Consider the following 12,153-nt stretch of genomic DNA (forward strand, 5'->3'; position numbering starts at 1 on the left):
CAATGACACTCCCTTCATAACATCAGTTAAGTTATGACTGCACAAGGTTCATTCAGCACAGTTTCAATTCCTCAGTTAGTGAAGTAGTCCATGTCTGGATACAACAAGAGCTGAACAAGATCCATGCCACACATGTAATGCAATAACCAGCAAGACAAAATCTAACCATTTCATTCAATGGCATCACCATTGTTCAATCCCATACCAAGCAGTTCAGAAGAAAACTCAATCTGAAATGTTAACCTCGTTTCTCTCTGCCTGACTGCTGAATATTTCCAGTATCTCCATTTTTCATTTTGGATATCCAGCACTTGAGTTATTTTGTTTTCGGATATCTTTCTTGGACTGACAGCCTTCCTAATGCGTGAATTAGTGCCTTATAAAGTGGCATCAGTTCTGAAGCAGGGTCACTAGACCCAAAAAGTAGCTCTGATTTCTCTCCGCAGTTACTTCCAGACCTGTTGCACTTTGCCAGCAATTTCTGTTTTTGTTTCTGATGTCCAGCATCTGCAGTTCTTTGTTTTTTTTGCCAATCCCAATATTCACATGGGATCTGATAAATTAAACACTGGCAGTCTGAGAAGTCACAGGAGGCATTAGAGTTGATCTCAACTCTTGTCCTCAGTGTGCACAGAAGCACACTGCAGCAGTGGTCACTGGATATTAACTGGGAGGAAGAACTCCATATGCTTTCATCCCTTCGCCCAGGGTTAATGACTTACCCATTAATAGCAAACTAACTGACTGGATAGTCCTAGGTTTTATGACTCAGCTACTTAAGAAATAAATGTGCAAAGCATCGCACAAGTGCCTTGACCAGTTTTAACTGCCCACAAAACAATTTCTTACCTAAAACGTCTGCCACGTTGTTGATTCATTTTTGCTCTTGGAGCCACACCATCAACTGCCATGAAGAAGATCTTCTTTGGTTTGATGATGCGAAATAAGACTTCCACATAGTGGAAAATATCAGCGATAATTTTTTCTTCAGAGATTCGAAAGTGCACATCTTCATCATTTGGGTGAGAACATTGATGAATAATTCCATTCATATCCAGATAGAGATTGTCAAATTCCGGAATCTGCAAAATTGAAGTCGGGGAGTGTATAATCAATGAGTGAATCATCTAGTATTAATAGCAATAATTAACAAAGTTTCATATTCCAAATTGAAAGTCCCCTATTCCACAGCCTTAGTAAATAAAGTGACCTTATTATTTTGTTACATTTTATATCATTCAATTAATCTTGGAGTAGTAGTCATTTTTGGTTTGTGGCAAAGAACTGGTAAAATCCTTATACATTCAACACAAAATATTTAACAAACAGGACAGAAAATAACATCCACATTCGATATTGTGCAAATGTCAGCTGCATTGACCAGAAAGGTAGAGAAATCCACAAGTTATTATCTCGGTTGCTTATTTTGGCTTGGCAAGAGTGAGATTTTTACATTAGCCATGACATGAGTCTCCTATCCCGCACTTTTAATCCTGGACTTAACAGCAAGTCAACCAGAAATTAGTCAGACCCCGAGTTTTGGGCAAGCTTTCTCTCAGTTGCACAGCAATGCGGTTTACAAATTAAATTTAAAGTGGCCTCACATGGTTTGTAAATCTTTTTTTTTGAAAAATGGGTCATTCTGTAGCAACATGCACCACAGAGAGTAAAAGTACCAGCTCTGGAATGTCAGATACACTTGATGACAATTAATTTCTGCCAAGCTATTTTCCACAATATATGAATATTGACGACAGTATATTAAAAAAATCTTACGACTGAACTAGTCAACTGCTTCCATCATAATGTCTTATACACTGTCCCCACATTTGCACTGGAAATGAAGTGACCTCCATGCTGCAACCAGACCCATTCAACAGCAGTGGTGCTCTCCAGGCAAGACAGCAGTGATCACCAAACAATATGCAGATTGCATTGAGTTTGAATGGGAAGCTAGAATGGAAGAATACAAAAAGATCCACGTGCAAATAGAACAACAATAGCAATAACACTAAGTTTCCATCTGTCTGAACTGTTTAGATTAGTTTGTTTAAGGGCCTGTTCATGGGCAGACCCCAGAGCTATTAAGACCACAGGAGCAGAAACAGGCCATTTAGCCCAATGAATTTATTCCTTCATTCAATGAGATCATGGCTCACCTGATAATCCTTAATTCCACTTTCCTGCCTTTGCCCCATAACCCTTGATTCCTTTCCTGATTTTAAAAAAATCTATCTACCTCAACCTTGAATATACCTCATAATCCAGCCTCAAAATCCCTCTACCACCAGTTGTCATCCAGCAATATGGGGGCTGGCGAGAAAAAAAGGAAATTAAAAACAGCTCAACAAAAGACACTCTGTGGTTAAGAGATGGTTCCCATGAACAACAGGCTGTGATTATTGAGTGGGATGGAATGGAATGACATAGGACAGGTGGATGAGATGATGAAATTAGTCAAGTGTGACAAAATAGCAGGGCAATTGTATTTTAATTTTAATTTGTATGTGGGACATAGTGTCACTGGCTTGACCAGCATTTATTGCTCATCTCTAGCTGCCCTTGAGAAGGTGGTGTTGAGCTGCCTTCTTGACCTTCTGCAGCCCATGTGCAGTAGGTTGACCCACAATGCCTTTAGGGAGGGAATCCCAGTGGACATTGAGGGTATGTTTATTGACTTCCAAGTCAAGATGGTGAATGGCTTGGAGAGGAACTTGCAAGTGGTAATATTCCAACATCTCTGCTGTTCTTGTCCTTCCAGATGGTAGCAGTATCGGGTTTGGAAAAGACTGTCACGGATCTTTGGTGAACTTCTGCAGTGCGTCATGTAGATGCTACACACTGCTGCTACTGAATGTCTGTGGTGGAGTGACTGAAGGTTTATGGATGTGGGGCCAATGAAGCAGGCAGCTCGGTCCTAGATGGTGTCAAGCTTCTTCAGTCTTGTTGGAGCTGCACTTATCTAGGCAAGTGAAGAACATTCCATCACACTCCTGACTTGTGCCTAGTGGATGGTAGATACGCATTGGTGAGTCAGGTGGTGAGTTATATCCTTCAGCGTTCCTAGCCTCTGTAGCCACTTCATTTTTACGGTGAGTCCAGTTCAGTTTCTGGTCAATGATAAGGTCAAGAACGTTGACAGTGAGGAATTCAGTTATGGTCACATAACTGAATGTAAAGAGGCAACTGTTAGATTACCTGTTATTGAAGATGGTCATTGTCTGGCATTCGTGTAGTCCACCTTTCCGCGTAGGCCTGGATATCGTCCAGATCTTATTGCGTTTGTACATGAACTGCTTCGGTATCTTAGGAGTTGCGAATGGTGCTGAACATTGCGCAATCATCCATTACCAATTCCCACTTCTGACCTTATCTCGGAGTAAGGCAGCTGAGGATGGTTGGACCAAACAGCAGAGATGACTGACCTCCAACAACCATAACCACCTTCCTACGTGCCAGGTATGATTCCAACCATTGACAAGTTTTCCCTGAATCCCATTGATTCCAGTTTTGCTTGGGCTCCTCGATGCCACATCAGTCAAGTGTGGCTTTGATGTCAAGGGCTGTCATTCTCACCTCTGGAATTCAGCTCTTGGGTCCATGTTGGAGATTGTAATGAGGTCAGGAGTTGTGTGGCCCTGGCTGAACCCAAACTGGGTATCACTGATCAGGTTATTGCTAAGCAACTACTACTTGATAGCACTGTCGATGATATCTTCCATCAATTCACTGATGATTGAGAGTAAGTTGATGGAATGGCCATTGGCCAGTTGGATTTGTCCTACTTTTTGACTACAGGATATACCTGTCAATATTCCACATTGCTGGGTAGACTCTAATGGCAAGGAGCACCTTAGGTACAGCAAGTCTTGGAGCATAAGTCTTCAGAACTATTTCCAGAATGTTGTCAGGACTCACAGCCTCTACAGTATCCAATATCTCCAATGGTTTCTTGAAATCGTGTGGAATGAATTGAATTTGGTGATGACTGGCATCTGGGGAGGCAGAGATGGATCATCCACGTGACACTTCTGGCTTAATGATTTGATTCAAGTTATCATTCAAAAGCTATGTTTTACAATTAGAATGAAGATCAACCACATTTAAGGATTTTTTCAAAAATGATTTTGTCATACATATTAAAAGAATACGCCAGCACTGATTCTATAGAAGATTCTATACCCTCTGGAGTTTCTATATAACCTAATTTCAAAAGATAACCACTACAAAAATTGAGACTCAAAAGAAAGTGATTTAAAATTGCAAAGAAGCATGAATTTGATTCAAGGATGGTGTCATAGAACAAAATAAGTTGTGAGGCAACTGTTATCTTCAATAATAGACACTTAAATTATAATAGGCAGATCACAAAGAAAGAGAGTCATTCCTCAATTAGTATTAAGCGCATTTGTAAATCTGCCTTTTCAATCAGCAGCAAACATGTCATCAATCAGACTTCAAAACTTCCTGACAGTGAAGAACGTTAGTTAAGATTTTAAAGGGATCTTGGATAAATTTGGTCAATGGGCCAAGGAATGGAAGATGGAATTTAATTTGGATAAATATGAGGTGTTGCATTTTGTTAAGACAAACAAAGGCAGGACTTACACAATTAATGGTAGGACCCTGGGCAGTGTTATCAATCAGAGAGCTGGGGTTCAGGTACATAGCTCTTTGAAAGGTAGACAGGGTGGTTGAGAAGGCATTTGACATGCTGCATTTCATTGCACAGACCATTGAAAAAAGGAATTGGACATCACGTTGAGGTTGTACAGGATGTTGGCGATGCCACTTTTGGAGTACTGTGTACAGTTCTGTTCGCCCTGCTAGAGGAAGGATATTACTAAATTGGAATGGTTCAGAAAAGATTTACAAGGATGTTACCAGCCTGGAGACTTGAGTTGTAAGAGCAGACTGAATAGGGGCTGGGACTTTTTTTCACAAAAGCGTAGAAGGTTGAGGGATGACCTTACAGAAGTTTATAAAATCACAAGGGGCATAGATAAGGTGAATAGCAAAGCTCTTTTCTCTAGTGTAGAGGTGTTCAAAAGTAGACAGCATAGGTTTAAGATGAGAGGAGAAAGATTCTATTCCTGATGAAGGGCTCTTGCCCGAAACGTCGATTTTCCTGCTCCCCAGATGTTGTCTGAGCTGCTGTGCTTTGCCAGCACGTCTAATCTTGACTCTGATTTCCAGCATCTGCAGTCCTTGCTTTTACCTAGATTTAGAAGGGATCAGAGTGGCAACTTTTTAAACACAGAGGGTGGTGTGTACAAAAAATGAATTGCTAGAGGAAGTGGTGGATGCAGGTAGTTATCTCTAAAAGACATTTGCATAGGTCCATTAAAAGGAAAGGTTTAGAGTGCTATGGGCCAAACGCAGGCAAATAAGACTAGATTAGTTTGGGAAGCTTGGTCGGCGTGGATGAGTTGGACCAAAGGGTCTGTTTCCGTGCTCATGACTCTCACTGTAACAAGTCATAAGCACAGTCTATTGACAACATTTGTCTTTATATTCCTGGACTTGCTTTGACACACAGTCACCTTTACATAACTTTTTCCAACATGAGAACTTTTGATTCTGTTAACTTTATTTTGTAAAAATACAACTCAAAATCCTTTATTTGTAGAAGTACTGTTGCAATAAAAGTATTGATTCGACCAAAAGTGTTTTGATGGCTGCTGATCATTTGAAATATATTGTGGAGTGATACCTGGTACATCATCACTTAGAGAAAGACAAAAATAATCGTGAAAAACAACAGAACATAGCTAGTTTAGAAGCGCTGCCCAATAAGCAAACAGATTATGACAATTAATGATGATCAAGTATCAATAAAGTAATTTCTTCTTGTCTAATGCTCCCAAAACTAAACATCCTGTTATCGACCAAAAAAAACACATTGCCAGCTTTTCACAGCTTAACGAATGAGGATGACATTAACCTAGCTCAGCCATATAAACAGGAAAGACCAAGGTTGAAATTCTCTAACTGTGCTCAGTTAGCTGATTTCAACCGCACACGAAGTAAAAAAATAATTGGCCCCAGCATTCTTGATTAGACAGAGTTGAGCAATTAGAATATGAACATTTTGTCAAAAATCACTTTTATATTGCCCATCTGTGAAGAGTGGTTTGTTAAAGTAGATATTAAATCCACGAACCATCAATGGTAATGCTTTGCAGAGATGGACTGGAGGAGCAAAACTATTTCTCAGTTTTAAAAAAACCCATCAAAACAGAATTCTTAATGGTAGCAACAGCAACAAAAAATAACTGCCACAACAGTACAAGATACAAACTATTTGTGAACATGTTCAAACAGCTGTTATTTTGGGAACTTTGCCAATTACTTAACCAAGCTGCATTCTGATAATTCTGATCTGATCCAATCCAACTGATTTGATTGCCATATATTTCAACAACTATTTCACTGTCTTGCATCAGATTGTACATGAATGAATTGCGCACACCCCGACTGGTGCTTTAATCAAACTTAAAAAAAAATGATGTAACATATATTTTATCAGAAACTTTCTTGCTTCAATTGTAATTTTTGACAATTAGTTGCTTGGATTCAAAGGCAGTATCAATGGTGAAGCTGTCAATGGTTTCCATCACTATTACAACAACAACGTCTGGAGTCTGCATACACAGAATAATGCAAAAATCCAGAAGTTATCACCAGTGATTATAAATTTCCCTGGGTGCACTGCTGAACCACCGCTCCCAGACAATAAGTAATTTAAAATCACTGAACTAAATGTAATTCCCCATTTACACTATTTGTCTCACTGTAAAAATCCTCGGAAAGTTACACCTTGTTGAATGAGGCGTAACTGCTTTAAAAGCAGTAATAATAACCTTAGAATACTAAAGATTTTGTATGACCTTGGAAAACAAATGGTGCATTTATGAACATCACATTTTTGCATTATGATAAAAATTTGAGTTTCTAAATAATGTCTTGGACATTTCAGTTTCTATATAATCCCATGTTTATATCGGATTTATTTTGTTCCTTATAAAATGTAAGCAGAAGTGAACGGTTTTTGTTCCCAGGGTTGATGTTCATGAAAATGTTTTCAGGCGAATGGCTGTTTAGAATGCTTGATGCTATCACTATTGTTAGATGCTTAGAGAGATTGGTGCCAAATTAAAATTAACATCAGGAAAGAGGAAATCTATACCACATGCAATCAATAGAAATTTCAAGATGCAGTTATGCTCCACAAAGCAACCAATTCGCACGAGCTTCTCCAGAACCAAAGCATCACCTCTTTGGAAAGGCATTTAGTTCTGAGGTAAGTAATATCAGTGGTATGATGTAATTATGCAGAAAACAGCAAACATAGAATAAAATACTAACAATTAATACTGAAGGGGTTCAAGTTTCTTTTTATAAATTTCACTGGAGAAAGTCATTACAAGAACTAAATTAAGACACCTGAAAGAGTGCCTTTGGCACAAAGACTGACGCAGAGCTACCCTGCAAAAGTAAAGACCAATGTTGCACTTCGATATTGCAGCCCAGGTTCAAACACTCAACTTGCAGAATTCCTCTAAAATTCTCATTATAAAGGAAATAACTAACTCAACAATTCAACAAATTTCAGCAAAACACATGGTGCGGACATTTATGATCAGATTATAATTTCCTGAGCATAACTGATAAGAATAAGTTATATGTGCATTTGCTTTCAGACACTGGAATGTGTTCATATATTGAGTGCAGTTTGTGCCCTGAGGATTTCACAGTCTTGCATTAGATTTGAACATTGAAAATGTTGAATTTAAAACCAAAGCTCAAACACTAGCTCAAGGTGTCTTTGACAATAATGTAAAATAGTTTTTTTGGTCCTACAGGCAGTTTAGATAATTAAAATACTGAACATAAAGTAGTAAGTGTTTGGCTCTCCTAAACTTAAACTGGGAATAATAAATTCAGTATTCTAGGAACAGGAAAAGGCTCCTTTCCTCAATACCAATACCTTTGAAATAATAAAAAAAATGCTGCAAATATTTAGCAAGTCTGGCAGTTAATGTTTCAGTTTATTATCTTTATCAGAACATTCGGACCTGAAATGTTATTTCTGTTTCTTTCTCCACAGAAAATGAGAGGTATGCTAAGTACCTTTGTCATTATTTCTGATTTTCAGCATCTGTAGTATTTTGTTATTGTCAACATTCCTGTTTAGATTTGGGAAAAAAATATAAGTTGACAAGATAATTGACAAGGTGATGCAGTTTGCAAGTAGTAACAAGAAGAGGGAGCTCTCAATGAATGGCAGGACACTTGGAAGCTCAGAGGAACGCAGGGATTTGGGATAGTTGTCCCTGAAAGTGGAAGGGCATGTTAATAGGATGATTAAGATGACATTTGTCTTTATCAATTGAGGCACAGATTATAAGAGCAAGGAGGTCATGAAGAACCTGTATAGGATTTTGGTTAGGCGACGACGACAGTTCTGGTTACTGCAGAAGGATGTGATTGCACTGGAGAGATGCACAGGGGATTAACTGGGACATTGCCTGGGATGGAGCATTTTAGCTCTGAAGAGAGGTTGGAAAGACTCAGGTTATTTTCTTTGGAGCAGATGAGTTTGAGGGGGTGCTGAGAGAGATGTGTAAGATTATGAGGGGCATTGACAGGGTGAACAGAAAGCAACCGTTCCCCTCAGTTGAAGGGTCAGTATCAAGGCAGAAGGTTCAGAGGGGAATTAGATTAGATTCCCTACAGTATGGAAACAGGCCCTTTGGCCCAACAAGTCCACACTGACCCTCCGAAGAGTAACCCACCCAGACCCATTCCCCTACCCTATATTTACCCCTGACTAATTTAACATGGCCAATTCACCTAACCTGTACACCTTTCGATTGTGGGAGGAAATCGGAGCACCCAGAGGAAACCCAAGCAGACACGGGGAGAATGTACAAACTCCACACAGTCACCTGAGGTGGGAATCGAACTTGGATCGATGGTGCTGTGAGGCAGCAGTGCTAACCACTGAGCCACTGGGCTGCCCTACCAAGGAAACAATTATCTTTTACTTCCAGAAGTTAGTCGGCATTTGGAATGGACTGCCTGGGAGGGTAGTTGAGAAGAGCAACCTTGCAACCTTTAAAAAGGTATTTGGATGAGCACTTGAAGGGTCATAACATTCAAGGCTATGGACCTTGTACTGGAAAGTGGAACTGGTGTAGATTTAGTGTTTTTTTATTTATGTTGGTCCAAACTTGATGGGGCACAGAGCCTCGAATAACATGGCCCATCGTTCCCAACAAATCAGATGCCATTTACTCTGGATGATTAGGCAGAAATAAACTGGTAGATATTATGGCAAATATTATTATACCTCTGTAGAAATGAGATTTAGCAAAATACAAACTATGACAAAATTACATCACAAAGCACTTTCTTGGGCTACAAAACATTGCGATTTCATCAGTGAAAACATCTACCTAAACTGCTAACGTCTGCATGATTATACCTCTGTCTGAGGTTAGCAAGGCTGATGTACATTCATTGATGAAAATAGATGTATAAACAACTTCAAACATTAGTACACGGCACAGGCAGCTCAGATAACTAAATAGCAAAGAAGAACCCAAAAGCAAGCTGACTGAAAATGAGAAAAGCATGTAACATTTCATGGAGATGAGTCTAATTCCCTTCACAATTGTACAAGAATGCTTAAAATATAATGGAACATAGATTCTTTGACAGCCATAGCAACAAGTACAAAGAGAAAAACAACAGGGAACAGGAGAAAGAAATATTAAATTCCAAAAGAATCATTCAATTATGAGTGTACATTTGAATTGTGACAGTTTGGATCATTGACAATGTACAATGGTTCACTTAGAAACAAAATACTTAAACAAAAATAATGAATTCAGAGCTTCCTCCATACTTGCTAATTTACTTACTTCATGAAATTCTCTCAGAGGGGTGACCATGAAATAATTGAAGTACAAAACACAAAAACTGGAAATGTCATTTTAAACTATAATAATGTTGTTGAATGCTTAGTTCTAGCCAAAGCCTGGAAATTGGATATGAAGGTTTGAGGGCAGGTTTCTGGTTTGAGTGGAGTGGGAGGTTTTAAGGAAGGCTCTGGGTTGATGAGGAGGGGAAGGGGGTAAGTTTAACATGAGGCTCTCTGTTGAAGAAGTGAGACTCCAGGTTGAGAAGGGGGGTTTTTAAGGTGAGACTCTGGGTTGAGGAGAACGTTGAAGGTGAGGCTCTGGGTTCAGGGTGGTGGGGATAAGAAATATTATTCAAACTTATAGTGTCTGTGAGGCTACCTTACCTGATGCTCCTTCACCACTTGGCTCAGGCATGGATATCGTTCGCTTATCCAGCGGTAAAACTTGGGGACACCCATTGTTGGAGCTGTTTAAAATGGAGCAAGAAAGAGGGAGTCTAAGTGTTGCAATGGCAACAGTTGTGTGAAGAGAGTCCTGAGCTGCCTCTAGCTCTCTCTCTTCCCTCTCTCTCCATTCCTCTTTTTACTCCTCCCCCTTTCTGACATTTTTCCGCGCCACCTCACTACCTCTCTCAGTACCCCTATCTGTCCATCTCTCTCCTCCTCCCTGTCTCCCCTCTCTCCATCTCTCACTCCATTCTCCTAATCTCTTCTCATGTCTTTTCGTGTCTCCCTTCCAGTCTCTCTCTCTCCCTCTCCCCTCACCTGTTTCTCCCTGCCTCTTTCTCCCCCATCTTTCTCCCACCACACAGTCTCTCTCTCTCTCTCATCCCATCTCCCTTCCCCGTTTCTCTCTCTCTATCCCTCTTTCCACTATTTCTCTCCTTCCAGGTCTTCTTGCCTCAATCTCTCAGCCTCTTCCCTGTTCCCTTTCTCTATCTCTCCTCCGACCTTCTCTTGAATCTGTCTTCATCTCTCTGTCCCCCTTTTCTGGTCCTTCAGTCTCTCTCTGTCCCACTCTCCATTTCACTTGTTTCTCTCCTCTATACCCCGCTTGCTGTTCTTCAGTTTCTCTTGTCCCTCAATCAGTCTCTCTCTCCCTCTCAGTCACCCCACTCCCTTGGCTGTCTTCTCTCTCCATGTCCCCCCACTTCTGTCTCTCCCTCTCTGTCTCAGTCTTTCTCCACCTCACTGCCTCTCTCAACCTTCTTTCCATTCTTCCCCCCACCCCAATCTCTCCTTCCTTCTCTCTTCCCACTCTCCCAGTGCCTGTCTCTCCCTGTCTTGGTTCCCTCGTTCTCCCTCCCTCTCCGTCTCCCTATTTCCTCTCACCGTGTGTCTCTGTTTCTCTCTCTGTCTCTTTCGCCTTCTGTGTCTCTGTTTCTGTTGCCCTCTATTTCCCTTTTCTTTCTCTTTCCGTCTGTCTTTCTCTCTTTCCCCTTCTTCCTCTCTCCCCACTTCCCCTTTTCTGTTTCCCTTTTCTCTCTCTCCCCACTCTATTACCCTTTTTTCTCTCCCCCCATCTCTCTATGTACCCCTTTCCCCCTCTCCCTATTTCTCTTCTCTCTCCCTATTTCCCTTTGCCCTCTCCATCTCTATTTCCCTTTTCCCACTCTTTCTCTGAATTTTCCTTTTCCCTCCCCCCACTTTCACTCTCTCCCCCCACTTTCACTCTCTCCCTCTATTTCCCTTCCCCCCTCTCTCTCCCTCTGTTTCCCTTCCCCTCTCTCTCTCTCTCCCTCTATTTCCCTTCCCCCTCTCTCTCTCTCTCTCCCTCTATTTCCCTTCCCCCTCTCTCTCTCTCTCTCTCTCCCCCTCTATTTCCCTTCCCCCTCTCTCTCTCTCTCTCTCCCCCTCTATTTCCCTTCCCCCTCTCTCTCTCTCTCTCTCCCCCTCTATTTCCCTTCCCCCTCTCTCTCTCTCTCTCTCCCCCTCTATTTCCCTTCCCCCTCTCTCTCTCTCTCTCTCCCCCTCTATTTCCCTTCCCCCTCTCTCTCTCTCTCTCCTCCTCTATTTCCCTTCCCCCCCCTCTCTCTCTCCCCCCCTCTATTTCCCTTCCCCCCCTCTCTCTCTCTCCCCCTCTATTTCCCTTCCCCCTCTCTCTCTCTCCCCCTCTATTTCCCTTCCCCCTCTCTCTCTCTCTCTCCTCCTCTATTTCCCTTCCCCCCCTCTCTCTCTCTCTCTCCCCCTCTATTTCCCTTCCCCCCTCTCTCTCTCTCCCCCTC

General features: G+C 41.2%; 1 protein-coding gene across 5 annotated transcripts in view; it reads right to left on the bottom strand.

Annotated features, from left to right (window-relative positions):
- xrn1 (5'-3' exoribonuclease 1) overlaps positions 1-12,153 on the bottom strand; it is a 122,703-nt gene that overhangs the window by 109,767 nt on the left and 783 nt on the right. For 4 of the 5 annotated variants that reach the window (XM_072571971.1, XM_072571973.1, XM_072571972.1 and 1 more), the window contains exons 2-3: positions 10,313-10,395; positions 850-1,082 (exon numbers count right to left, since the gene is read on the bottom strand). In XM_072571971.1, coding sequence (XP_072428072.1) covers positions 850-1,082; positions 10,313-10,387 — 308 coding nt within the window. In that variant the 5' untranslated portion in view covers positions 10,388-10,395. Of the gene's footprint in view, positions 1-849; positions 1,083-10,312; positions 10,396-11,260; positions 11,386-12,153 lie in introns of those variants that run through there. The other variant, XM_072571970.1, reaches the window with a different exon arrangement.

Source organism: Chiloscyllium punctatum, chromosome 6, assembly GCF_047496795.1.
Source record: "Chiloscyllium punctatum isolate Juve2018m chromosome 6, sChiPun1.3, whole genome shotgun sequence".
Classification (NCBI taxonomy): Eukaryota; Metazoa; Chordata; class Chondrichthyes; order Orectolobiformes; family Hemiscylliidae; genus Chiloscyllium; species Chiloscyllium punctatum.